Source organism: Chelonia mydas, chromosome 5 (genome assembly GCF_015237465.2).
Source record: "Chelonia mydas isolate rCheMyd1 chromosome 5, rCheMyd1.pri.v2, whole genome shotgun sequence".
NCBI lineage: Eukaryota > Metazoa > Chordata > Testudines > Cheloniidae > Chelonia > Chelonia mydas.
The window spans coordinates 60,718,332-60,745,922 of NC_051245.2; the positions used below are offsets into that span (position 1 = coordinate 60,718,332).

At 41.2% G+C, this 27,591-nt stretch overlaps 2 protein-coding genes across 7 annotated transcripts in view; both read left to right on the forward strand.

The window, feature by feature from the left end:
* The window catches only part of LOC102930540 (endoplasmic reticulum aminopeptidase 2), a 34,508-nt gene extending 21,793 nt beyond the window's left edge, over positions 1-12,715 (forward strand). For 3 of the 5 annotated variants that reach the window (XM_037903291.2, XM_007054085.4, XM_043546744.1), the window contains 6 exons: positions 2,653-2,809; positions 3,733-3,917; positions 6,631-6,792; positions 7,763-7,903; positions 8,789-8,870; positions 10,052-12,715. In XM_037903291.2, the coding sequence (XP_037759219.1) occupies positions 2,653-2,809; positions 3,733-3,917; positions 6,631-6,792; positions 7,763-7,903; positions 8,789-8,870; positions 10,052-10,195 (871 nt within the window). In that variant the 3' untranslated portion in view covers positions 10,196-12,715. The remainder of the gene's footprint in view (positions 1-2,652; positions 2,810-3,732; positions 3,918-6,630; positions 6,793-7,762; positions 7,904-8,788; positions 8,871-10,051) is intronic. The other 2 variants (XM_037903292.2, XM_043546745.1) reach the window with 2 other exon arrangements.
* Positions 12,716-23,297: 10,582 nt separating this feature from the next.
* LOC102930761 (leucyl and cystinyl aminopeptidase) overlaps positions 23,298-27,591 on the forward strand; it is a 102,220-nt gene continuing 97,926 nt past the window's right edge. The window contains exon 1 of one of the 2 annotated variants that reach the window (XM_043546743.1): positions 23,298-23,492. Coding sequence is in view for 1 of the 2 variants with exons in the window: in XM_037903294.2 (XP_037759222.1) it covers positions 25,191-25,209 (19 nt within the window). In the remaining variant the exon portion in view is untranslated. Of the gene's footprint in view, positions 23,493-24,384; positions 25,210-27,591 lie in introns of those variants that run through there. The other variant, XM_037903294.2, reaches the window with a different exon arrangement.

Below are 27,591 nucleotides of genomic sequence, written 5' to 3' on the forward strand. Positions count from 1 at the left end.
TGCTGTGTCATGTGCAAATTGGATGAATGCATATTCAGACATTTACAAAGGTGTCTAATTAACAATTTGCACCAGTATGAACATGCCCTTGGCAGTAGTTTCATGCCCAGTCACAGGGTCACTTTTTTGTTAGCATGAGGGCAAGCTCCTGTTGAAAACTGGACCATCAGAGTGAAAGCCAGGCACGTTCAAATTTAATTTTTAGTACCACTCTCTGTGATGTTGCTCCAGAAGCCAAAGACACAGAACTCATTTCCTGAACATAGTGCTGATGCTCCTACAGGCTGAAAGGAGGATTGCCTTGAGCAGCAAAATATTTAGTTACAGTTAATAGTGAGAGAGACTGTGCAAGGGCAGAGGAGTAAACATTTCCCAGCTTTCCTAGGTCAAGCATAACCGTGAAGTGATGCTCCTTGAACAAAACAGCCCCCCTCATAGGTGTGTAGAATCCAGATACAGAGAGACTGAGGAAAAACTGTTTGGCTTTCACTTCATCATCTTTCTCTTAATTTCACTGAAGGCAATTACCAGCATGTGGTTATGGTTTGGGCTCATTGCTCTTTCCCATAAAGACAGGCCACCTCTTTCTTTTTAATTTTCTTTGAAGACTTCGCTTGGGAAAGATCAAATAATGCATTCCTCCTGGAAACTATGTTTTGGACAGCAGGTTTCTGTCTTTGAAAACTAATTTAAAGAAAGGCTAGCTGTCAATTTCATGCACTATTTTAATTGCACATGCTTGCTTGAATCATTTCCAAGGAGGACGGCCAATAAGGAGGTTTGAGAGAGCTGGGTAAGGCATCCCCCACTCCCCAAGTTTGGACACAGCCCACAGAACTCACGGATTATTGTGGTGTTGTGCCACTGGGGCAGCAGGGTTAGAGTGATGGCTAAATGGTGTGAGTGTCTCCACTCAGCCTGTGGGGTAGCACTTGTTACGTTCACGGAGAAGGGTCACTTCCATAGATTTCCTGTGTGCCTTTGGGCAGGTCACTTACTCTACCCTTTTCCTCATCTGCATAATGGGGATTGGCACAGTGTTTTATGACGATGAAATCTGTTCATGACCAGGAGGTGCTCAGATAGTAGGGTGATGAGGCCCATATATGTACCTAGGTACAAGATAATGGTCACATGAAATACTGTAATGCTTTTGCTGCTTCTTGCTCCAATAACTTCTTTCAAAAGTGCAGGACTCTGTCACCTTGTAGACAAGAAAAGAAAATATAATTAATAAAAAGTCTAAAGTAAAGATAGTATCTAATATGTATAGAACTAAGAACACTGTTCTAAAATAAGCATTAATTCTTGAAACACATAGCTAGAGATAGGATATGCATCACCTGAAGTCATAGTAGAGAAGTGATCCTTTTCTTTCTGCCGTTTAAATGGGCAAAGCAGAGTTTGTAGAACTTCATGAACATGGCATCTTTTCTTGGCAAAGTGCATGAAAACAGTGCAGAATTATACTTGGAGCGGAGTCACAGGAGCTCAGATAATCCCTTTGTCGGGCATAATTATTTGTAAAGTTCTTTCTAAGGCTGTACCATTAACTCAGTCTTCTTTGGTGCATTGTGGAAGAAAGACTGACACACTTGGTCACAGAGGTTTTTTTAGCAATTAATTCTGATATTTTGGCAGAAGCCATGAACATCAGTGAATCTAACAGTCACTCAGTTGTACTCCACTCACTACAGCTACAGTCTTCAGAAGTCATGCTCAAACCCTACTATGGTGTCTGCTCCCCAGTGCTGCTTTGGCTGAGTTCTTTGTAACTGTTTGCTCTCTCTTGTTCTTTGGGCACCTCCTGGCAGGTAATTTAAAGATGATTAGAGAAGACTGTTCACCCTCTAGAATGCTAGGTAGAGTAATGGGACCACAGCATGTGAAGAGAGAGTGCAAGGCTTTGACAGGGCAAAGAGGCAACCCATGATGATGGATGGGTGGTTCTTCTTGACTCCATGGAGGATCCCTGGGATAACTTTGGTTGTTGTGTGGAGAATTTTAAGGAATTGTGAATTCTGTATATAAAGGGGTATCTGCAAGACATATGTAGAGCTCACCAATGATTTGACCTCCTATTGTGGTTTATCTGAACCAAATAACTGAAGATGACATTTCATGCTCTCTCTTGAGTAACCCACATAGATTCTACATCAAAAGACAGAATGTATGGCACAAAGCAAATGATAGAGCACTGAAAACTAGGTCAGGCAGTCATACCTGCTATCCATGAGACCAGTTTAATAAAAATGTCCATTTCTATATTGTCTTTTACTTAAAGCACTTCAGACATTAATCCTCAGAACACCCTGCGAGACAGGCAAGTTTTATTGTTATGTTTGTAGACCTCCAAAAATAAGAGAAAAATGACTCTGGTCCCAAAAGTCTTACAATAATTATCCTCATGTTGAAGATGCAAAAACTCACACACAAACTTGGATTAAGTGATTTGCCTAAGGTCACATAGTGCTTCATCCAGTGTCGATTGAAGTCAAAGACTTCCATTGACTTCAGTGGGTAGTGGATCGGGTCCTTAGTCAGCAGCAGGATTGGGAATATGGCCCAGCACACCTGGTTTACAACCCTTAGTTCTTTTGACAAAACTATGAACTGTGCACCTTTTGAGCTTGCGTATATTCTTTTCTTCAGTGCAGGAAGGTTATCGCTGCACACAGCCCTTGATTTGATGCGATATCTCCGACATGAATCCAGTAAAGTAGTACTTCTGCAAGGCCTGGGCTACTTGGAAATGTTCTACCACATGATGGAGAGAAGAAATATTTCTGATGTCACAGAAAACCTTAAGGTCCATTTTTAATTTGAAAAAAATATTTGTCATTAAATTTTATTTGTAAGGAATTGGGACACATGGAACGAGTGCTCAGTTAGTATTCAGAAAATGTCCTCCTCTCCTCTCTTGAGAGAGAGAAAGAGAAGGAAAAAATCTGCAAATTCCTGAAGGATTCTATGTATAAACTAGCCAAGCTCTAAACACCACATTCCACGAAAGCCTATGCTCTAATAAATTTGTTAGTCTCTAAGGTGCCACAAGTACTCCTGTTCTTATTCCACTCTCTTGTCGTTCTGCACATTATCAACTCATGCACTAATGGCCCATGGCGGTGGTTTCTGCGGCTCCATTGCGAGCTGGTCTTACTCATGTTGTTGGAGTTACCCCATGAATCTGCTGCACCGAGTGAGTAGCGTGGCGTCAGGGCTTGCATTCCAGTGGCACTAGGGCGCCTGGCTAATAAGAGCAGGAAAGCTCTCATTACTTTCCTCCCCCTTCTTTCGCCCCTGCCTATGTTAAGTCAATACAGGCTGTAAGATCCTTGGGGCCAATACATAAATAATTTCTCTGTCCTTTGTGTGGGAGAGAGACACAGCATTCCTATTCACTCTGCATAAAGAACCGTAATCATGTTTAAAAACCTGATTGTTGCCACTTATGTTGTGTTAAGCAGAACTGCACTTATCAGATGTTTTTTTAATATGATCACAGCTAGCTCAGCTGCGGATGCCCTGTGGACATGCTTTGTTAAAAGAACTCAGCCCAAAACAGTGTTTGGGAGTAGATACCATAGCAGATTTGAGTATGACTTCTGAATACTGTAGCTCTAATGAGTGGAGTACAACTGGGTAACTGTTGAAAAGTAGGTTTATATACGGTTACACAGCACTACATAGATTGTGGCACTAGGGCCTAACCGTGATCTGTTCTCTCTGCAGCGGTACATCCTGCAGCATTTTAAGCCAGTGATTGACAAGCAGACATGGAGTGATGAGGGCTCAGTCTCTGACAGAATGCTTCGTTCTGCTCTCCTCAAGCTTGCGTGTGAGCTACAATATCCTCCCTGTATCCAGAAGGCAAATGAGCTTTTCAGCAAGTGGATGGGATCTGGTGGGACGTTAAAGTAAATGGCTTACCTGCTTTCTAACATTCCTTTTCACTTAGGTATCCTGTACTGGGGTTTAGTTTGCCTTTCTAGCTAAGGTTTTACAGGAAAGTTGGAATAGGAAACTTTTTGTAATTTGGAATGGGAAAAATGCACTGAATAACCTTTTCCTCTAGTATGTGTGTGTGACTTACAGTATAGTATCAACAAATAGGTTAGATAGTATTAATTACTTTTCAGCTGCTTGCTCCTTTCTACTGACTTCGCTCACTGAGCTTTCTCTCCTGCTTTTTCAGTTCAGTCTGGGCCTTTGGATTATTCATTTGTCCTGACTTGAAAGAGCCACATATCCATATAGCTAAAAGAAAATCAAAGCTTAGGCCTTGGCTGTGACTCTTCAGTTCAGTCATGCACTGGTGGAGGGGCAGAGGTGCACAACCACATTAGTAACTCTAGGAGGCACTGTGTCTGAGGCACAATGCTTGCTGGAGCTCCAGGGAGGGGGTCCACTGCAGCACCCTTTATAAGAGTGCACTGTACAAAGTCTAGCCTTCCTAGTTCCTTTGTACACAGCAGAGGGCCTGGTGGGCCATGACCCCAACCTCTTCTTATCCACTTTGGAGAACAAAGCTCTGGCAGTGGCACTAGTCTCATGCATTCAGAAGTTTGAATGAGTGCAAGGTCTACCATTGTTCCCAACTCGGGCATGGATGTGCAAGTGGGAGGCTCATCATGCATCCTTCCTATCCCCTCTTGCACCTGGGGCTGAATATAATCCTTTTCTTACCATGCTTGACTTTACTGCACTAGGGTGGGACAAAAAAATTCCACAGGCATGGTACCATGGTAAATGTAACTACTAAATTTAACTAGCCAGGTACTATACAGTCCCCCAACACCACAGTAGATGAGCACCATACACTTCTTACAACATAAGAAGTTGTAAATGTGGATGTTTTGATTCATAAGGATGCCCACTGTTGCTTCACTGCTGGATATTAAAAATGGATAAGCAATAGGGGACATATTTGACTGGAGTAACCTAAAGAGTTGATACAAAATATATACATCTACCACCAATAGTCCTGTGTTCCTGTCTTAATCCAGTTAAAGGTATTATTTAGTGCTTGTCTTTCTTTCATTTCCTACTCAGTTAAACACAGAAATAACACACTTTTTACAGTTGTGGTTTATTCTGCTGATGGATATGCTAGAAATTCCATAAATACATGCCTTACATGAAATTTACCAGCCCAGGCAGAAAATTACTTCCACACCCCTGCTCTGCACAATGATGATTGGTGATCATGAAAACACTATTAATATTTTATTTGCCCATCCAAAGAAGTAACTTTCCCTGGGTTGGTGGGCAAATAGATTTTTGCAAGGTTATTGGGAGGGTGGATGGATAAATTGATAGCTTGTTTAACATTTAATTACATTGTGTGCTTTGGAATAGTTTGTTTTGCCCCAGCTGCTCCATGTGTACTGTAATGATGTCTCAAAACACCAGAGTTTCGGTGAACAGGCAGTAATGGGATTTATTTTCTCCTTGGTCTCTCATTTAGTTCTCAATTTAGAACCTCAGTTAGTTCTCAGACTGGTCCACTTTCCAGTCTCCCCTGTGCCTTATTTTGTAATTATATCCAATTTTTTTTTTCTTTTTTTACTTCTGGTGCTTGTGCATGATATACAGTAACAGGAAACAAAATGTTTTCATTGACCTTTTCCATACCCTGACTCTACAACTCATTGCCTTTTAATAGTACAAGTACACTGTAGCATTTCTAGTCCTTGTTGAATGATGCAAGTCTCCTAATCTGTTTATAGGTCAGTTCACTGCTCTGCCATCCATCCAAAGGACGTACTGTTCTTCCCTAGAGTATGGTCTAGTGTACTAAACACAGGCCTGGGAGCCAAAAAGTTCTAGCCCATGTACTAATTACAGCCACTCAAAGTCACACAGTGAGTGAATGTCATAGTTGGCTCACCATAATCTTCCCCAGGAAGGAAAGACTAGGGACAGGGTAACTGGTGAAATCATCAGTCACCTGACCAGTGACTTCTTGAGTATTGAATAGACTTCCAGACAAGAGGATTTCTTATTCATCTGATCACTTGTCTTATCCTACTTGAACTCATATCATCAGTGTCCAAAATTACTAGAATCCCTCCAGGCTAGCTATTTTCTGGTAATACATAGATTCACAGAAAAGGTGAAAAGTGCATTTCTGCTTTCTGGAGTATTATTCTAGGTGGAAATATGTCTTGACTAAAGATGTGTGAAATATTCACAATATACTATAAAATGCTCCAAATTCTAAGAATTTTCTAATTTTTTTTATAAATTCTAAACTGGCCCATTTTCGTGAAAAATCTTTTCAAGCTTTCAGAAAAAAACTGGCCCAAATTGTTTTAAGATGGTAACATGAATATCTTTGATTTTGCATGTTTTTGCAACCAAATAATTTTCTTGTGAAATTTCAGGGACATGAAAATGGGCAGGAAAAAAAATTGCAGAAAATGCTGCACAGCCCTAAAATTGACCATTACCATGTCCTTCAGTGCAGCTTTATGGGAGAGCATTGGGAAAGATAAATTGTAAACAAACTTGGTGTATGACTCTTGGAACGTTGTATATCTATGTAGACAGAAAGGATAAAGAGTTACACAGGGCTACAAAAGTCATTTGACCCTCCTTCTCTTTCCCCTTCTTTGTTTCATGCCACAGCCTTCCAGCAGATGTTCTGAAGACGGTCTACTCAGTTGGAGCACAGACAATAGCAGGGTGGAATTATCTACTGAAGCAGTATAGTCTCTCAGTGTCAGGTGCAGAAAAGAACAAAATCCTCTATGCTTTAACAACCAGCAGGCACTGTGAAAAACTGACAAAGTAAGAATAGTCTTTGCTCAATTATTAAATACAAAACAATACCAAGTTCCTTCACTAACGCGCTATGGAATCTTGAGAATCTCAACAGTAGTGGGAAACGGATTGAAAATGTGGAACTGGGTTTTTTTATTTACTTCATCACTTTCCTAAATAATTATTGATGAGATGATACCCTAAGGGATCTTGGCCTGACGTTGATGATACATGAAAGGCCATTAGAAAGAAGCTCTTGAGTTACTATATATACAGTACATGCAACAAAGAAATTCGAATCCTTTGAAGTGTAGTTCTGTTCTGAAAAGTGACCATGTAAGAATTGTTCTCACTTAAGAGATGTGTTTCCTGTTTGTATTCAGTCAGGTTTGAGTACATTAGTGACTAAAACAAGTCTTTGTTAGCATTCCAGAGCCAATACTGCTCCAGGAGAGTGAGCTCGATTCTATTCTGGCTTGCATATCATCAACAAAATTACAGAATGCAGAATCTTTAGTGTGGATGAATAGCCAAAAAGACTCCACCAGGATTTTCAGATAACACTCTGGGTTTACAGGGTTGGCAAGTCAAATAAATCATTTTACTTTGTAAATTGAGAAGATTTGAGCTGGAAGTTACTGAGCAACCAATAGTCCTCTTACAAAATAGAAGAACCTCATTTTACGTGATGATTATGGGCCCTACCATGTTAGGTTTTATGCAGAAGCCCCTATCAAAATCAATTACTTACAAGCCAATGGTATAGTTATTCCAATAATGTGAAAAAGTTATAGTAGCACCACTTAGTTAACTTGCAAATTAATATTTAAAGCACTGAACTGTCATCCTGCACATTATTTTCCATACTCATATTTTACATTTAGTCCCCATGTTTGAATATCAAAAGGAAATGTGCATTAAGTAGTGGTCTAGCAGTACCTCCTAGAAGCTGAGTAGAAACAAGCTGAAGGTGTCTGATCTGTTTTAATTTGTACAGGTTAATTGAGCTGGGCATGGAAGGTGAGGTTATCAAGACTCAGGATCTAGCAGCTCTTCTTCATGCTATTGCCAGAAATCCAGAGGGACAGGGGCTTGCTTGGAATTTTGTCAGAAAAAACTGGAACAGACTTCTTAAAAAGTTGGTATTTGCTTATCTACTTTAGCCACCATTGGTGGCAAATCCTGACAAGTAAGAGTGTAAAGAGGGATAATTTATTCCACTAGAGAAGACACTTATCTTATTTTTTATATATGATACATTTATGGAAGTGGGCCCTAAAAGCACTAGCTCCTACCGCTTGATCTAAAGAAGTAACCCTGAAGGTTCTGGGGACAATTTAATGAGCACAGTAGTGGTTGTCTTTCTTCATTACAGAGAAAGCATGTGCCCCTCACTTCAAGCTGTGGTACAGGATGCATGCTTGCACAGGGCTGCTAGAAACTGACTAGAAACAAGCTGAAACTGACTAGTCTATTTTTTTCCTCCCTCTGGAAGAAATGGAGAGAAGTTCAAACAACATAAATACTGAAAAGCAAATTAGATAGTAGAAAACACTTTCAGTTTGATAGTCTACAGTGGCTATAAATCCATATGGCTAAGGATATATGTTTATAAAATATTCTTAATTTGATTGTGTAACTTCATAAGAACAAAGGTGCTGCCATACTGGGTCAGATCAGGTCCATCTTGCCCAGTGTCCTGTCTCTGACAGTGGCCCATACCAGAGCTTCATGAAGAACATACATAACAAGGCAGTTACGGAGTCACCCACCCCTGTCTTCCGCTCCTGACTTCTGGTAGTCAGAGGTTTAAGGTTGCTCTGAGCATGGGGTTGCGTCCCTGATCATTTTGACTAATAGCCATCGATGGACCTATCCTCCATGAACATATCCAGTTCTTTAACTAAAAAATATTCACATACTAGAAAGAGACTAGTAAAGAAATTCTGTACTGATGCAAGGTGCAGTTCAGATATAGGTATATTGTTTATATTACTGTATAGTTTTTCTTTCTTGTTTACAGGTTTGAATTAGCCTCTTTTTCTATAAGAACTATTATTGTTGGCTCTACATCTCACTTTTCCTCCAAAGACAAGCTAGAAGAGGTTTGTGACTTTCTATTAATACTTACTGGTAATATATAGTCTCATATTTCTTAAGCTAACAAATAAAAATGCAAAAAGAAAAGGAGTACTTGTGGCACCTTAGAGACTAACCAATTTATTTGAGCATAAGCTTTCGTGAGCTACAGCTCACTTCATTGGATGATGCATCTGATGAAGTGAGCTGTAGCTCATGAAAGCTTATGCTCAGATAAATTGGTTAGTCTCTAAGGTGCCACAAGTACTCCTTTTCTTTTTGCGAATACAGACTAACACGGCTGTTACTCTGAAATAAAAATGCGTAACTGTCCAGAACAGCCCTCATGAGAAAGTGCTCTTTCAGTGTTACAGTGATGAAAAGGAAAAGTTGAAAATCCATTTAATAGCTTGAAAAAGTTAGCAGTCATTCCAGAGTAACTTATTGAAGAGAGTTGCATATATTATGTGTGTTACATTTTAGTGTCCAGAAAAAGTATTTGATCTCTTGTTGTATTACACATATTTCTTTTATGTGCATATGGGAAGAGATTTATTCTTTGGCTGTTCATGTAATTGCCAGTACTGTAGTCTATATATTTTGGTTTCATGTGGGGAAAAAACATGTTCAGTTCATTGCATAACCACATATCTGATTAAGGAGCTGACACTTGAGGTTGCTGCACAGGCATGTGGGAGGGCATTGTATGCTCCTTGCTACAAAGACTATCTTAAAAAACAGCAGCAACAACAAAAAATGGATGAAGGTTGGGGGAGGGGGGGAAGGATATAACATCCAGTCCATGGCCTCAATTCTACAGGAAGACCCATCGGAGTTCCTGTGCCCAAGCAAAGCCCTGCCGAAGTCAGTGGGGCTCTGTGTGCTTGAAGGAAGGGTATCAAGTGGTCAGGGTGGCGAATGGCCCACATATTTCAGTTCATTTTTAATAGACATATATATTTGTTTTATTTTTAGTATTAAGAATTAATTTTTATTCTTTGGAGTGTACTTGGCCTAAGGTGTGAGAGGATTTGTGGGAGAGCATAGTGTATGTCACCTGAGTTTTGAGGGAGCCACCCATCAGGATGAGTAATTCCAGCTATTGGGCCTATGTTTTCCTAGCAGGTGTTTAAATGCAGCGAGATGTTAACCCGACCTTTCTCCGAAAAATAACTCCCAAGGCATTAATGAGTATCCTGTCTCCTAGGTGAAACATTTCTTTAAGTCTCTGGAGGACCAAGGATCACAGCTAAAAATCACTGAAGTTGTGCTGGAAACCATAACAAAAAATATTAGATGGCTGAAAAGAAATCTCAACAGTCTAAGGAACTGGCTGCTAAATAATCTTTAAACCACACTCCAAAGTAGAGAGGATTTCAGTTTGATTAACTGTTCCCTTTTACTCCCCACTGTGGTGATGCACGTTTGAATGTAGGAGTCGGAATGTATATTTGGGGAGTTTTCCATCCATCGCACAATATAGCTATGTTGACAACCTCAAATATGTCCGGAAAGCTTTTCTCTGATCCAGAACTGGCTAAGTAAAGAGGATCTATTGTGAAGCCTGTGAACTGTTTCAATAATTTGTCACAATGTAATACTGTAAATACCTGTCTGATTATAGGTACATGGGTACAAAGGTAGAGTACATAATTTTTCCATGCCTTTTTGTCTTGCTGTTTATTGGAATTATTATTTTGTTTTTTTATGGTTTCTGGCCACAGGAGACATGAATAACCCACTTACTAATAGTTTCTCTCTTGTTAGGTTTAGAATCAGAAAGGGTGAGGAATTTAGAACAAACAAGACACTTTCTCCAGACAGAGAGGCAGCATAGTCTAGTGGTTAATATGCTTGACCAGGAATTCAGAGACTGGAGTTCTATTAGTGAGTCTACTAATGACCTGCTGCAAGACTTTGGACTAGTTGCATCATGTCCCTGCCCCAATCTCATGTCTCTCTTGTCTATTTAGATTGTGAACTCTTCCAGGCAGGACTGTCTTCCCTATATGTCTGTGCAGTGCCTAGCACAATGGGACCCTCATCTCAGTTGGGGCCTGTAGGTCTACTGCTATAATTCATATTAATAGATTATCTCCTGGGGAAAACAGTGTAGTTCTTCTTCTACATGTGTTATCAATTCAGCTCATCCCTAGGATGAGGGGGCAATTTTCTCCCTAGCTTCTTTGCTTGTATTTTCTTTTTCTGTACATCCTGAATAGCCAAGATGAACTGTGCTAAAGGTGTGGTTTTTTTCTCCTTCCATTTTTCTTATATCCTGTTAGCAAACAATATAAAAGCACCAAAAGCAAACCTTGGAGTTCAAGAATAAGTAGTGTAGTACTTTAGAGAGTTTCTGACTAATACATTGCTTTAAAAGTATTTTACTAACAAAAGATCCTTTTCCTAAGAGGCTGGAGTTTAAGGTGAAGTGTACTTGTGGCAATTTATTTATAAGATTGCAACAAATGAATGCATTGTTTAAAAGATTTTAATTGTGAATGAACTCAATTTCACTGTTGTAAAAGCATAATCTGTTGCCTCTGTTGTTAGATATCTTTGTCATACACAAAGAAATACCATAGCCGTACAGCCAGATTTTCAGAAGTGGCCACTAATATTATGTACCTCAATTTGTGTGCCCAACTTGAGACATTATGTACCTGATTTTCACAAGGTGCCTAAGGCTCCAGAGCTCACCATGAAGTCAGCTTTGGGGGCAGGGAATGCCTGAATGTATATATAATACCCACAATAATGGGGCCCTGATCCCAATTGGGGTCTCTTGGCTGTTTTACGGTTAATAAGCATTGTTAATCCCCCACAGCAGCATTTGAGCCTTGGGCTGTTACTTCTTTTCCTAAAACAGCTTGTGTTTGCCACATTCTATACACACTAATAGTAATACTTGTCCTTCCATTTGAGAATCTGAAAGAGTTGCAAATTCTAATGAATTAAACTTCACAACACCCCTGGGATGTGGGGCAGGAAAGCATGGAACAACATCAACTAGCTTCTTCCACCCAGTGAAATGCACTCTGTTTGTGGGAAGCTGTCCCCAGTCAGTCTCATTTTGGTCATTGTCAGTTTGTCTAGTGAAATAGTATATTATAGTAATAGTTACTGACAGTGGCCCATCACCACTGAATTAATGTTTGTCTATTGCTTTATTCATTTCACACCACACAGCCTTTCCATGTTATATCATCCTACAGGTCCAATTTGTAGAATGACATAAGTTGGAGAAGATATGAGGATCTCAGGTTCAAAACAAGACAGAGTTCCCTGACAGCATTACATTTGCCTAGTCTTAGTCTTGTTGCATCATCTCCTTCATGTCTGAGACTAGGCAGGATATATAGGCTTGATATGGGAATGACATACGTTTTATGTCATGTTTCATCAGTCGTCTAATTTACATCATTACTGGCCTTTCTAGACATAGTAAATGGAGCCTGCACATATTCTGGAATGGGTTACTTAGGGAGGTGGTGGAATCTCCATCCTTAGAGGTTTTTAAGGTCAGGCTTGACAAAGCCCTGGATGGGATCATTTAGTTGGGATGGTCCTGCTTTGAGCAGGGGATTGGACTAGATGACCTCTTGAGGTCCCTTCCAACCCTGATATTCTATGATTCTGTAGTTTAAATTTACTATCCTAAATGTGACATCCACAAAAAGATGAATTGGCTTTCAGAAGGTGCTAGGCATGTCTTTTACACACAGAATCACCAATCAGCCAATGAGAGTTTGTTCTGATGATACTGTATTTCTGCCCTGTGTTTCACTGATTGACTGTTGACACCCTGTTTCCTGCAAAGGAGAGTGATGAGGGAGGAGACCTGGAATAAAGCCAAATTCCAATGCTTTCAGCTTGCCTGTGGTTTTTTCTTAATTTGCCTTAGACTCTCAAAATCTATTACTCCTGACACACCATTATTGGCTAACAGAAAAAAATCTTTCCTCCTGGCATACTTAACAAAATCTGGAAACTGTTGATTCTCATATGTGCAGCAACTGGAAGGAGAGCAGATGAGTAGAGCTGTGTGAAATAATCTCATTGATTCTCAAACCCACTTACATTTAGCCTCATGTGTACGTTTTAAGGTGCTTACAAACCTTAGCCTGTACTCACAAAAGTTCACCCCGTTCCCTTGAGTGCCCCCTCATCTTTCTCCTAAACTGCTGCTTTTCTGGCTAGGAATCACACAATGGGGTTTATGGAACCTCTCTCCTAGCATGGGGATGCTAAAGATTATGGAGCTTCTCTCAGTAATTTGCAGCAGAACTAGTTGGTGGAGTGACTGCTCCTGCTCCAGCTGAGTGGGTGGGCTGCTACATACTAATGCCACCCACGATTGTATGCTATCATTTAGTAGTCATTTGAGTCTATTATTAAATTGTGAGCCTGTTGGAGCATATACTTTGTCTTTATGTTTGCCTGTGAAGCCTTATCTTCACCAAGATCTTGATATAAAATAATGATCAATATCACCATAAATCCATGTTTGTTGATATTAATCAATAGTAAATGTAAAATAGAGATCCTGTTTATTAACTTTTTATATGAAAGGTTACACACAAACTTTAATATGTTCTTCCATTTAGAGATGCACTTTTTTCCAGTGGTAATAACACAGGAAAAGGGTCTGATGAACTAAACAATTCATGCATTGGCCCTTGCTATCATGAACAATAAAGCTGTCAAAGTATTATCAGCGAAAAACAATTACTAAAAATTAAAGCTCAGTGCTTCCATTTTTAAAAACAAGTTATCATCTACCATATCACTTGTCTTAATCCTTGTGCTATTGTGTAGAATAAAACAACTCAAGAGAGAGAAAGCATCAGCTTTACTTTCCCCAGGTCCTAATGATACTCTGAGTTGCACTATGGTATTTCAACCACTGCATGAGACAACCATCTGATCATTCACTGGGTAATATGATGAGTGCAAACGGAGAAAGATGGTGAGGTTCCAGGAGGAACCTAATGCGGTGTGTCACCAGGGGGCTCAAGCTTGCAAGCAGGGCCAAGCTGCTACCAAACACTGGACTCTCAGCATATAATGCTGGTCTCTATTCATGCTCTGTAAAATATCTCTTTCCTGCAACTTTGCTTATGTGCTGCATCACTTCTTACTAATGTCACATGCTGCACTAGTTAAGGCTAAACAATTTCTTTTTGTTCTTTATAGGCACACAAAGCTATTTATTCTGTTTCAGGTACCTCTGTCCCCCCATTAATGTAGTGTCTGACACCTCGCAACACCCCTGTGAGGTAAGAAAGTACTATTATTGTCCTGAGACATAAAGTGGCTAAGTGACTTGCCCAAGGTTATGCAGGAAGCCTGTGACAGAGCAGGTACTTGAACCTGAGTCTCCCAGGGCCTAAGCTAGTGAAAAACCATTAGGCCATTTTTCCTGGGTAAACCAGCTTCAACAATTTTAAGAACAATTCATAATGTTTCTATGGCATCTCCTAGCCTCTCAAAGTACATCCTAATTAAAATGAATATAGTATCCAAAACCACAATAAAATAGCACTCTTCTTAAAGTACATGCACATAAATCATAAAAAATGATAGTACTGGTGAAATACAACCCAGTACCAATATAAAAGAGTGGAGGGGACACACTGCTTGATTGGTTTGATTAGTTTAAAATTCTTCCTATTTGTATTTCCCCCATAAACCATAGCTGGGTTAGGACAGCCTGGACATGCTTAAGCTAAGAAGCAATGGTAATGTTAATTAGGTGATTTCAGCTTCCTTCAAGAAACTGACCCAAAGGTTCTATGCCTTTGGCTCCTTCCTACAAGATGGTTCTGAGCAGCAAACATTCCTGATGCTCCCGCTGCATCTTAGCGCCTCTCACAGTGATAAGTTGTCAAGGTTCCTCCCCCACTCTGAACTCTAGGGTACAGATGTGGGGACCTGCATGAAAACCTCCTAAGCTTACTTTTACCAGCTTAGGTTAAAACTTCCCCAAGGTACAAATTAATTTTATCCTTTGTCCTTGGAATAACCACTGCCACCACCAAACTCTAACTGGGTTTACTGGGAAACGTAGTTTGGACACGTCTTTCCCCCCCAAAATCCTCCCAACCCTTGCACCCCACTTCCTGGGAAAGGTTTGGTAAAAATCCTCACCAATTTGCATAGGTGACCACCGACCCAAACCCTTGGATCTCAGGGCAACGAAAAAGCATTCAGTTTTCTTACAAGGAGACTTAATAGAAATAGAAGTAAATAGGAGTAAAGAAATCACTTCTGTAAAATCAGGATGGTAGATACCTTACAGGGTAATTAGATTCAAAACATAGAGAATCCCTCTAGGCAAAACCTTAAGTTACAAAAAAGACACACAGACAGAAATAGTCATTCTATTCAGCACAATTCTTTTCTCAGCCATTTAAAGAAATCATAATTTAACACATACCTAGCTAGATTACTTACTAAAAGTTCTAAGACTCCATTCCTGTTCTATCCCTGACAAAAGCAGCATACCAACAGAGACCCTTTGTTTCTCTCCCTCCTCCCAGCTTTTGAAAGTATCTTGTCTCCTCATTGGTCATTTTGGTCAGGTGCCAGCGAGGTTACCTTTAGCTTCTTAACCCTTTACAGGTGAGAGGATTTTTCCTCTGGCCAGGAGGGATTTTAAAGGGGTTTACCCTTCCCTTTATATTTATGACATAAGTCCTATAAGATTGAGGCACACAGTGTTACAAGAACCTTTCATAAATGCTGGGAGTGGTGAAATAGGTCTCAAGCAGACAGAGAGAAGGAAAGAATAGATGTTGTTTGAGAAAACAGAAGTCTAGAATGTCAACACAGAGCATCCAGGGTTGATCAGTTTTATTAGTCTGTTTTTCTTTTCTTCTCTTATTCAAAGATTACAAAGCCAGAAAGGACCACTTTGTTTATCCAGTCCAACCTCCTGTACAGCACAAGTGACCAGACTTCCCCAAAATAATCCCTGGGGCATATTTCTTAGAAAAAATCCAATCTTGATTTAAAAATTGCTAGTGATTGAGAATCTACCATGTCCCTTCGTCAATTTTTCCCATGGTTAATTACTCTCATCAAAAATTCACACCTTATTTCAAGACTGAATTTGTCTAGCTTTAACTTCCAGTCATTGGATCCTGTTATACCTTTCTCTGCTAGCTTGAAGAGCCCATTATTAAATATTTGTTCCCCATATAGATACGCATAGACTATAATCAAATCACCCTTTAATCTTCTCTTTGTTAAACTTTGTTAAACTCTTTGAGTCCATCACTATAAGGAATGTTTCCTAATCCTTTAATCATTCCTGTGGCTCTTCTCTGAGCCTTCTCCAATATATCAACAATCCTTTTTGAGCTGTGGGCACCAGAACCGGACACAGCATTCAACAATGGTCGCACCAGTGCCAAATATAGAGATAAAATAACCTCTCTTCTCCAACTTGTGATTCCCCTGCTTGTGCCCAGCTTACCAAGCAATCCATACCACTCTGAATCAGGACCTGTCATCTTCATTATTTACTGCTCCTTCAATTTTTTGTCATCAGCAAACTATCATTGATTCTTTTATGTTTTCTTCCAGCTCAGTGATAAAAAAATGTTAATAGCATAGGATCAAGAACTGATCCCTGCGGGACCCTCTTGGAAACACACCCACTTGATGACGAGTCCCCATTTGCAGTTACATTTTGAGGCCTATCAGCTAGTTTTTAATTTCATTATTGTGATACACTTGCCAAAGAAAAAAGTGTACAAGGCTTTTAAGAATTGTTTTAGAATGTTAATCACCAATCTAATAAGCATTGTATTTAAGCCCTTGATTTTACAACATTGGGCCACATCCTCCCTGGTGTAAATTGGCATAGCTCTTTTGACTTCAGTGGCGCTACACCAGTTTACAATTGCTGAGGATCTGCCCCATTACTTGTAATGCTGAGTTTCATTTTCCTTTGGACTGTGTACAAAATGTGGAGAAATGAAAACTTTACTCTCTACACTGAGATTTAAACCTCAGAGAGGGTGCACATGCCAGCACACCTTCGGCATGAATGTGCTCAGCCTCTATAGTAGTGATCTCTGCCAGAGAACCAAACAATGGAAACAACTGTACTGCCAATTATCCGCAAGTGTGTGTTATCATCATTACAACTAAATACGATCTGTTCAGTACAGACAGAAAGAAGAAAAGGAGTACTTGTGGCACCTTAGAGACTAACCAATTTATTTGAGCATGAGCTTTCGTGAGCTACAGCTCACTTCATCGGATGCATACTGTGGAAATTGCAGAAGACATTATTATATACACAGACACCATGAAACAATACCTCCTCCCACCCCACTCTCCTGCTGGTAATAGCTTATCTAAAGTGATCATCAAGATGGGCCATTTCCAGCACAAATCCAGGTTTTCTCACCCTCCGCCCCCCCACAGACAAACTCACTCTCTTGCTGGTAATAGCCCATCCAAAGTGACCACTCTCTTCACAATGTGTATGATAATCAAGGTGGGCCATTTCCTGCAGGAATCCAGGTTCTCTCACCCCCTCACCCCCCTCCAAAAACCACACACACAAACTCACTCTCCTGCTGCTAATAGCCTATCCAAAGTGACCACTCTCCTTACAACGTGCATGAAAATCAGGGTGGGCCATTTCCAGCACAAATACAGGTTTTCTCACCCCCCCACCCCCATACACACACAAACTCACTCTCCTGCTGGTAATAGCCTATCCAAAGTGACCACTCTCCTTACAATGTGCATGAAAATCAAGGTGGGCCATTTCCAGCACAAATCCAGATTTTCTCATCCCCCCCCCCCAAACACACACACACAAACTCACTCTCCTGCTGGTAATAGCCTATCCAAAGTGACCACTCTCCTTACAACGTGCATGAAAATCAAGGTGGGCCATTTCCAGCACAAATACAGGTTTTTTAACCCCCCCCCACCACAAACTCACTCTCCTGCTGGCAATAGCTCATCCAAACTGACCACTCTCCCCACAATGTGCATGACAATCAAGGTGGGCCACTTCCAGCATAAATCCAAGTTTAACCAGAAGGCTGGGGAGGGGGGGGGTAGGAAAAAACAAGGGGAAATAGGCTACCTTGCATAATGACTTAGCCACTCCCAGTCTCTATTTAAGCCTAAATTAATAGTATCCAATTTGCAAATGAATTCCAATTCAGCAGTTTCTCGCTGGACTCTGGATTTGAAGTTTTTTTGTTGTAAGATAGCGACCTTCATGTCTCTGATTGCGTGACCAGAGAGATTGAAGTGTTCTCCGACTGGTTTATGAATGTTATAATTCTTGACATCTGATTTGTGTCCATTTATTCTTTTACGTAGAGACTGTCCAGTTTGACCAATGTACATGGCAGAGGGGCATTGCTGGCACATGATGGCATATATCACATTGGTGGATGTGCAAGTGAACGAGCCTCTGATAGTGTGGCTGACAGACTAACACTGCTGTTACTCTGAAACCTGTCAGTACAGACAGAGTACTCAGCACTGTACAAAACAAGTACAGCTACCTTGTGGGTATAAGAAGGGAGAAATAGAGCCTCTCGCTTCACAATGGCTTGATTGGTTACGGTAGAAGTGTGAATGAGGACACATTCACCACAATTCAATTGGCAAAAAACACATTTATATAAGGTTCTTGCTAGCAAAGTGATAACATATTGTTCCCCTAATTAACATAGGCACTATGTGATGAACAGTTTTGTTACATTTTTAAAATCAAAACCGGGCTCTAATGCTTTATTACATGGAGCATCCCAAAATATACTACTCCAGCAAACTGTTAGCACCCTAATAGCAAGAGTCATGCATAGCTATGGGGTTTGTAAACGTGGTTGTGGAGCTAGTGTACAGAAAGGCTTTGTTAGATCCATGACCTAGGCTGTAATGATTCCCCAATACAATTCTATAAATGAGTTGTCCTCTCCACACTACAGAACAAAAAACTGTGCTAGCGCACACCCCAAACTATGCCAGACGACCGTGCACTGGCACAATTAGACTTGCAGTATAAATGGGCCTTTTGTTGCAGTAGCTGTGTCCAACCTCACTGCTAACAAAGAGCAGCAGCAAAAGAAGGAGCACAAATGCTGAAGTGGTGTTTAAAATAGTGGTGACAGTTAAATGGTAAAACTGTTTTTCACCTTGGTGATTTGAAAATCTAGCAGAGTAATTTCACTGTTTAACTGGAGCTAACTGCACTTTTCCTAAATGGCCTGACCTGGACTTTGTACAATTCCTTATTTGCTTTCTTATAGGATTAGTTTCTGAAGGAACTCTGCCAACACATGGCAGATGGATCACTCAGAGAGATTAATAGGAAGCCAGAAAATTCACAGCAGTGAAAAGACAGGACTGTTACTGCTAAATAGCACATCTATACCTAAAATAGAGCTGAAAAAGACTTGAGAGAGACACTTTAAATTTATGCTTCCAGATGCATTCCAGAGGGAATGTTTCTGCACAGAAGGGGGGTCTTTTCTCCTTCCATGGCTCATTTTGGCTTCATTGCTGCTCTGGGATGACACACAGGACAGTTTAGCACATTTTAATGGACACTGCTATGATGGGTGGATTGGTTGTACCATGATCCCTGTGCTGCTGAATATATGATGTGCCTTGAAACTACATCTTCACAGCAGCAAGAGCACTGTAGTCTGCTATATTATTACAAAGAACAGGTGTGGGCATTCCCAAGAGATACTGTCATGTCTCTATTTAAATATACGTAGCACTGTGATACAATACATCTTGCTTTAAAAAATGCACTGGTTTTTAATTATGTATGTACTTGTATTTTTCTGCTCATCAGTCCAACAAACTGTAAAGATTTCTGGTTGAGACTTGTTTCAAAGTCTCATGCAGCTCAAACAAAAGCTGAGCTTTCAATACTGAGGATTTCAGAGGCATATTAGTACTATTATCATTGTACTCAATGACAGAAACCCTATACATTTTACTTATGGCATATTAAACAGTCATTCTGTGGTAGTGCCTAGAGGGCAATCAGGTTGGGGCCCCATTGTGCTAGGGGCTATACAAACTGGCTCAAGATAAGGCATCTTATCAGGTTTTAGGTATAATGCTAAAATACTTTTTTTATACAAGACCTAAATTACTAACATTACTAGATTCTTATACAATAGCACAAACAGTAATACTTAGATGATGTGAGTGAGCTCTACTACTAACATGGTCATTGACTCACTGGGAGATGCTGACCAAGTCACCACACCTCTTTTTCTCAGTTTCCCCATTTCTAAAAAGGGGACAATAATATTAATTTTGCCTACCTCACAGGGAATTGTGAAGGTCAGTTATTCTCTAAAGACCTTTAAAAATGAAAATCTCTATGGACGTGCTAAGTATTATTATGGCTATCCACCAGGGAAACAGCTTATCTTTTTAAAAAAGTTTGCTCATCCAACACTATGCTTGGGATTTTCAAAAGTTGATGCTGTGACTGCTCCTGTTGAAGTCAGTGACAGTTGGCATCAGTGAGGGCAGAGTCAGGCAAACACATTCAGTGCTTTTGCAAATCCCACTGTAGACTTACTCTTGCTAGAGTTTCCATTTGATAGACGCCTCTACTTCAGTAAAACCAGTCCTCTGCTCCTAAGTGAGGTGTTTTTTTAAATTCTTTCTGGGTTCAAAAGTAATTCCTCTCAAGATTCCCAAGTTTCACTGTGAGGAAAAAAGGAGGAGGAAATCACCTCTATAAGGCTGAAAATGATTACGAAAGAAAGGCTAAAAACTCTTTGGAAAGCTCCCGAGTTAATGCTGCTGATCCCCTTTAGAAATCTAAGGAGCAGCCTCATTCAGAATGTTTTCTTACTGCAGTTCTCTTCCCCCTAAAAAGTTGACAAGTCATTGATGTGTGCACTTAGGCAGATGTTGATAATCTAGGACAAGTCATTGCGAATACACACATTTTATTTCTTGTTGGAACACAAATGAGATGTAAATGACTCTTAGTAGTTTAGAGATGAGTTAGAAAAATCACGCTGAAAATATCCCAAGAGGGAGAGAAAATCTCTGGATTTAATTTCAAGACCTAGAAACTTTCATTATAGCTTATTTCTTTTTAGACATCAACAAAAATAGTAAGTAGCAGCATATACTGCCAAGTAGTCCACATTACAATAAAGTGTTTAATGTCCTCATTCTGTTGTGACTCATCCTCCTTAAAATATACTTTCTTGACATATGCTAGGTCATAAAAATTGAATGCCAGTTAACCCTTTTTATTTGCTGCCCAATTTTAAATGCCCTTTAAAATCACAAGCAATCTCCCTTTTTCTAAAGATTATCACAATTTCTACTGTTTTACTTTTCTAAACTGCTATGTTAGGTCTCACTGTTGAGATCAGGGGTACATTTTTCAAAAGTGCCTAAATAGTCTAGGAACCTGAGTCCTATTTTCAAAATGGATTTAGGGTATGTCTACACTACAATTAAACATCTGCAGCTGGCCTGAGTCAGCTGACTCGGGCTTGTGGGGCTTAGGCTAACGGGCTGTAAAACTGTGATACAGACATTCAGGCTTGTGCTGGATCCCACGCTTTGGGACCCTCCCCCAGTTCAGGATCCCAGAACTTGGACTCCAGCACAAACAGGTGTTTAACTGCAGTATTCATATATCTTTAGACACTAAGTCATAATGACACGTAGCCTTCTAAATCACTTAGGTGATTTTGAAAAATTTATCCCATATTTTTAATTAAGTTTTTACAGGATTTTAAGTATAATACACAGTTATATGATTAATCAGAAAACAAAGGGATGCAGATCCCCAGACAGGAAAGAACTGAAAGTGGAATAAAAAGAGAAAGTAGGAAGTGAAGAAGAGGAAGAGTGATTCCTGGGGTGTTCAGTATGGGAGAGCAGGTTGTGGGGAAGTGAGACATAGAGGTTTATAATGTATAACAATGGCTTATTTATATAAAGCAGCTGTTACTGTTGTGTAAGGATGTGACTGAAGAGGTAAAAAAAGGTCATACTCCATGCTGGATGATGGGGCTCAGGGATGCAGGGCAGAACATGCAGCAGTTCTGGTTTCTGTGCTGTTAAAGTTATGTAGTATATGACTTCAACAATTTAACTATTAAATACAAGCTCTCCTTGGGTTAATGAGAGAAACTGATCATGTCACAGAATAAACAGCACGGTCTGAGTCGTGCCCAGGATCAAGGTGCAGGTGGGTAATGGAATACTGCTTGATTTGTCCAGTTTGGCTGCCAACATAGTTTAGAAGAGTCCCAGGGCTGGAGCTGAGCTCCCTGGTACACCTTAGGAAGTCTGGTGAAGAAAGTCCCTTCCCGAAAAACTCTGGAACTCTGAAGGTTGCCCAGCTAAAATGCTCTTAAACTGCATCACAGGGTAGCTTCCTCCAATGTGCTATACAAAGGACCTAATCCAGCTGCAACAGAAGTTAGCAGGAATCTTCCCATTGGGCCACTTCACATCTTACAGCACCCTTGTTCCTCTTAAAAAAAAAAAGAAGCATCTGAGTCATGCTTCCTTGGAAATGTTTGAAAGCTGGTGTTTGAAGCTGAACCTTCTGAAGCTCTGTGAGGGGGAAACAGGGCCTCAAACATTATTAGGAAACACCATTCATTTTCTAGTTATGCTGCTCTGAGGAAGGCAGTTAGCTATAAAGTTAGCACAGATCAAAGACTGCCAAATAAAGGTGAACATACCATACGGTTTCTCCTTGTCCCATGATAATTGCTATACTTTGCGTTAAAAATTACAGTTTTAAAAAAGTGGAGTATTAAGCTTTATATGCTCTAAAATGTACTAATCATAGCAGAAAATTATGAGCTTGGTGATCTTAAAGGTTAGCATACTTCCAAAAGTGAACTATAACCATTTGTGGCTGCTTTTAAAATATATATATATTTTTAAGACTTTGAACAGATGCAAGACAAGTTCCTGATTATGTTTCAAATTATAATACAAAACTATGGCAATTGGAGTAAAGATCTGATATAGGATAGAATTTAACATCCATCAATTTTACTAATCACCTATATTACTAGAACTAAGACCAAAGACTATAAATAGTTTACAGTAAAGCAAAATGTCTATATTTCTTAGATCCCTATAGGATTTTTTGTCTTTTTAATATTCTAGAAATTGTAGTCTTATGAACAAAAAATTTAAGCACAATTAATTGACAGCTTTCTTGTTAGCCTTGTCCTAACCAAAACTTATATAGAAAGCATTAAATTAAAAACTCTATCAGCCCAGTTTTGCCCAGCTGTAAGTTAGTACCACCTGTAAACAATCACATGTTGAACTTTATGCACGTGAGCAGTCCCACTGACTTCTTGGGAAATTGACTTCAATCAGACAATCCAGGTGCATAAAGTTCAGCGTGCCCATAAAGGTGGGCTAAATGGGGATTTTAGTTTGGATTTCTAGCAAGAGCTGTCTCAGAAGAATGTATTATTCTACTATCAGAACTTGAAAAGGAGAAGATGTTTCATTGAGGAAGCTGGATGGTGGAAGGATTGATAGAGCAATCAAGACAAAATTATTTGTATTACAAGTCTGTGTAGTCTCCATCTGATATGGTGTAGCATCCCAACACTGTAGAGTCTGCTGCCCAGGTAATTAAAGTTGATTTAGTTTATTTAAATATGGGTCAAGATAGGGCAAGTACTTACACAGGAAACCTCTAGGGAGATTCCAGCTGTTAGAACAAGTGGTGTTGCTGATTCAATAGTCAGCACTTTTTCTTTTAGGACAGGACAGAAACAGTGCCTGACCCTCGTGTTACAGGGCCCCATGTTGCTGGAGATATCATCTTTTGCATGGGATGTAACAATATATTGACTGCTAAAAGCAATTTAAACTCTTATGGAACTTTGTGCAAGATTAGGAGTGTTAGCGCTAATGTTAAATTCTAAATCTGGTAACCGGGTCTCCCATGCAGTTACATTTCTGTTACATAGGATTTCCTAGTTGTTTTTTTCTTTCCACTTTTGCTGACCCAAGTGCTTAAAAATCATGAGTTAGAGCTCAAAAATCATAAATTAGCTTAATTTTTTTTAAAGGGGGAAAAAAAGCCCTTTCTGGTTCCTGAACCTTCAGGGTATGATCACATCACCTCTTCAAGGTGCCTCCCCCGCCCCCACGTGAGGTGTGTTGTTTTTTCTTTCCCCAAATGATGTGAGACTTTTGGCTTTCATCACATGCGGTGAGAGAGAGCTTTAAGAAAAACAAATATAGTGGGACGTGTGATTGAAATCGTGTGACCTGGAGACACTACTTCTGTCCCAAATGTTTAGTCCCTATAGTGGTGTTGTGTACTCCGAAGCCTGCAGACATTTACGTCAGTATCTTTGGACAGTTGCCCAGGCCCTTTGAAGGCAATGGGACAGCTTTTACTCGCAAAAGCAATGCACACGCATCAGTGTTTACAGGACCCCGGGGTATGCTGAAATCCCCTAGTCTCATGAGTATTAAACATTTATTGTCGTGGGTTCTCTTGCACCCCCTGGTTTGAAGTGGTTTCCATCATATACAGGCTTTACAGCTTGGTTCAGTAGCTCTCAGCCCCTCCCATACAAATCCTTCCAGCACCCCTGCTTGCTCTGCTCAAGGAAGAGGGGCTTGGCCCTGTTTCGGTGCCAGGCTATGTGAGCCCCGCTTAGAGCGGGAGGCGCTTCAGTGGCCGTGAAGCGGGCTCTGGGCGTGCGAACGAGCCGCACAGAGGCTTTAGGGTGCCTGCTCCGTGACCATGTTGTCCCGACGCGTCCCTCGCACGCGTACAGCGGACAGGAAAGGGACAGCAGCTCCCTCAGGGCTGGGCGAGGTTAGAGGCGCGGAGCTGCCGGCGAGCCCAGCTGAGGCAGGAGAACGCAGCCGCCTGCTGCGCCCGGTAGCTTAGCGAGGCAGCAGCGGCAGGAGGAGCCGTGCGAAGCAGCGGCCCGGCCCAGGCGCGGGAAGCGAGGGCTCGGCTCGCAGCAGCAGAGAGGCCAGAGCAGAAAATGGTCGTTTGGGGCTCGTTGCGAAGGCGAAGCTGCTAGGAAGAGCCGAGCCGGAGCCCCGTGCAAGGGGCGGGGGAGGAGGAGCTGCCCGCGCCGTGCAGCCTGCTTAGCCTCCCCTGTCCAGCCAGCGGGGCTGCAGTACCCCAGCGGCCGGCCGCAGTGACTCGTGCGTGACCCGCAGCAGGACGGAGCGGAGCGCCCGCCCCGGCAGCATGCAGCGGGACTGAGGAGGGGCAGCCCGGCAGCCGCTGCTGCTCTGTGTTTCTTCGCTTCCCCCGTGCCTGGGCTCTGCCGGCTGAGGGCTCCCGCAGGAAAATGGAGCCGTTCCCTCACGGTGAGTGGAGCCGCGGGCACTAGCCGCGCCCCTGCTGCAGGCGGACTCCTCGCTGGAGCCTTGATGCTGGCGGCAGCTGCCCCGGCCCCGGCGCGGCCCTGCCAGAGGGAGCCCCTGACTCCGTGCCTCTGTTCTCAGTGCCCAGGCCCCACAGGGCACGGTCAAGGTCAGGGGCTCCCGGGGGGGGGGGGAATGAAGGACCCACCCAATGCATGACCACAGCCGCACCCCCACCCTGCCCAGTGCCCTGGGGGTGCAGCAGAGCAGGGAGCCAGCCCAGCTGCAACCCTGAAGACTCGCTGGAGAAAGTTTGACAAGGTGGGGGAGGTAATAGCTTTTCTAGGTCCAATGGAAGATCTTACCTCGCTCCCCTCCTCTCTCTAATAGCCTGGGCCCACCAAGGCTACAGCACTGCAGGGAGAAAAGTTTTTTAGCTGGCAGTAATTCGCCTTGCAGGCTGGTGGAAGGCAGCCTGATCACTCGTTCCCTGACCACCTCCTGACCTGAAACACAAGCTGGTGTGGCTCAGTGATCCACAGTGAGCCTGGGTTAAAGGCTTCTTAAAAATGCTGCTAACGGATCATTGAAAATTGTAAAATCTCCCACGTAGGAGCAGTCTTGCTGCATTTTTTTTCTTTTCAATTACAAGAGCACATGAGAACCAGATTCTTTTGTTTCTGCAGAGTTCATGTGCTCTTGTTTATTTCCAATGCACGGTCATAATTCTCTCTGGGACCTAACATAATCGTATCTGAGCTTCGCTGATGTGCGCACAACAGGCAAATAATGCTCTTGCACAGATACTCTAATGATGAGGGCCATGTTAGTACTTGCATAGACAGTGGAGAATAGGCAACAGGAGCAACTAAGGAGCAAGATGCTGTGTTTATGTAAATGTCTTCAGTGAAGTCAATGTCAACAGCCCATCAAAAATGAGGGGAGAGAGAAATAGGAAAACAAGGGCAGACACTCCCCACCCAACAGAGTGGCTTTCAAAACTATTTCCATGCAGCTTCAGCAGTACTTGAAATTACACTGTGCATTTCCCTTGTGCCTTTCAGATGAGACTCTGAAAGCATATAGGTAACATTAGTTGAACCTCACTAGTTTGAGGTTAATTAGTTGAATCTTACCTTTGTAAGGTAGGAATATGCGAGAGTCTCTGCATCCATTGTTAAAATGCAATCATGTCTGGGGTGGAATGCAGCAGCTGTGTAACGGCAACATTTCCCAACAGCTAAAGGCAGAACATAAAGTTGGCCAAACCATTTGAAACTGCAGGGAATTTGAAGGTAGGGGGTCTAAAATAGAATTTGGACAGGATAGTGGGTGTAATATACTTCCTATTAAAAATACTGAGAGGTTTTGAGGGACATGTGGTCAGGGCTTTAATCAGTTAATTCTTTTACTTGTATAACTTAAGTGAAAGCTGAAACTCTGCCAGAATTCACTGCATTGTACTTGAGTTTCTCAGTGATCTGTCAAGCTATAATGTAGTATCTGCTACAAAATTCAGAGAAATGCCTTTGCAGTGAAAACTGGACCTTTCTAGTCAACTTAATGAGACATTTTGTCATCCCAGTGTTGCCCTATATTTTTTCCAAAGAGCCTCATGTTTGCATGTCCAGATAGATGAGTGGTGACAGTCTTAATTTTGTAAATGTTTTGCCCTTTTGACTTTTGAGATGGCCCATTAAAGTTGGTTTAAGAAGCACTATTGCATTTTATCACTACATAAATTGAAGCTTGTTCAGTGTAGGAGTCTTCCCAGAATTTATCAAGAATATAAACAAAATAGGCAGTCACTTAATAGATACTAAGAACTTTGCTCTTTGTACATCTGGGAAAAAGATTACATCTCTATGAGCAGTAACCTAGTTTGTGGGAGGTATTTTAATAAAGGAAATGGCTTAAGATCTAGAAGTACATGCTCTTATTTGGAGAATATGTGCCACCATGTTAATAACCTCACTCCAAAAGCCTTTTGGATCTGGGTTAATAGTATTACACTGTCATGCAGGAGAGTAGTGTTTGAATTCTGCTCTTTACTCACCAAGGCTGCAGCAGAGAGATGTGGTAGGCCCCGAGAACAACTGCTCAAAAGTGGTCTCTGATGCTAATGGAGGAGTTGTGTTGCAGGTAGGGTTGCCAACCCTGCAGGATTGGCCTGGAGTCTCCAGGAATTAAAGATTAATTAAAGATTATGTCATGTGATGAAATCTCCAGGAATACATCCGACCAAAATTAGCAATCCTAGTTGGAGGGGCTGGAAATAGAACCTTCGCCTTTCCTCCAGGAACCTAGAACACATACCTTTTGGGTGAAGGTTGGTGGTGGGAGTGTTTGGAGCAATCCTACAGGTTAAAGACAAGCTGCAATTTC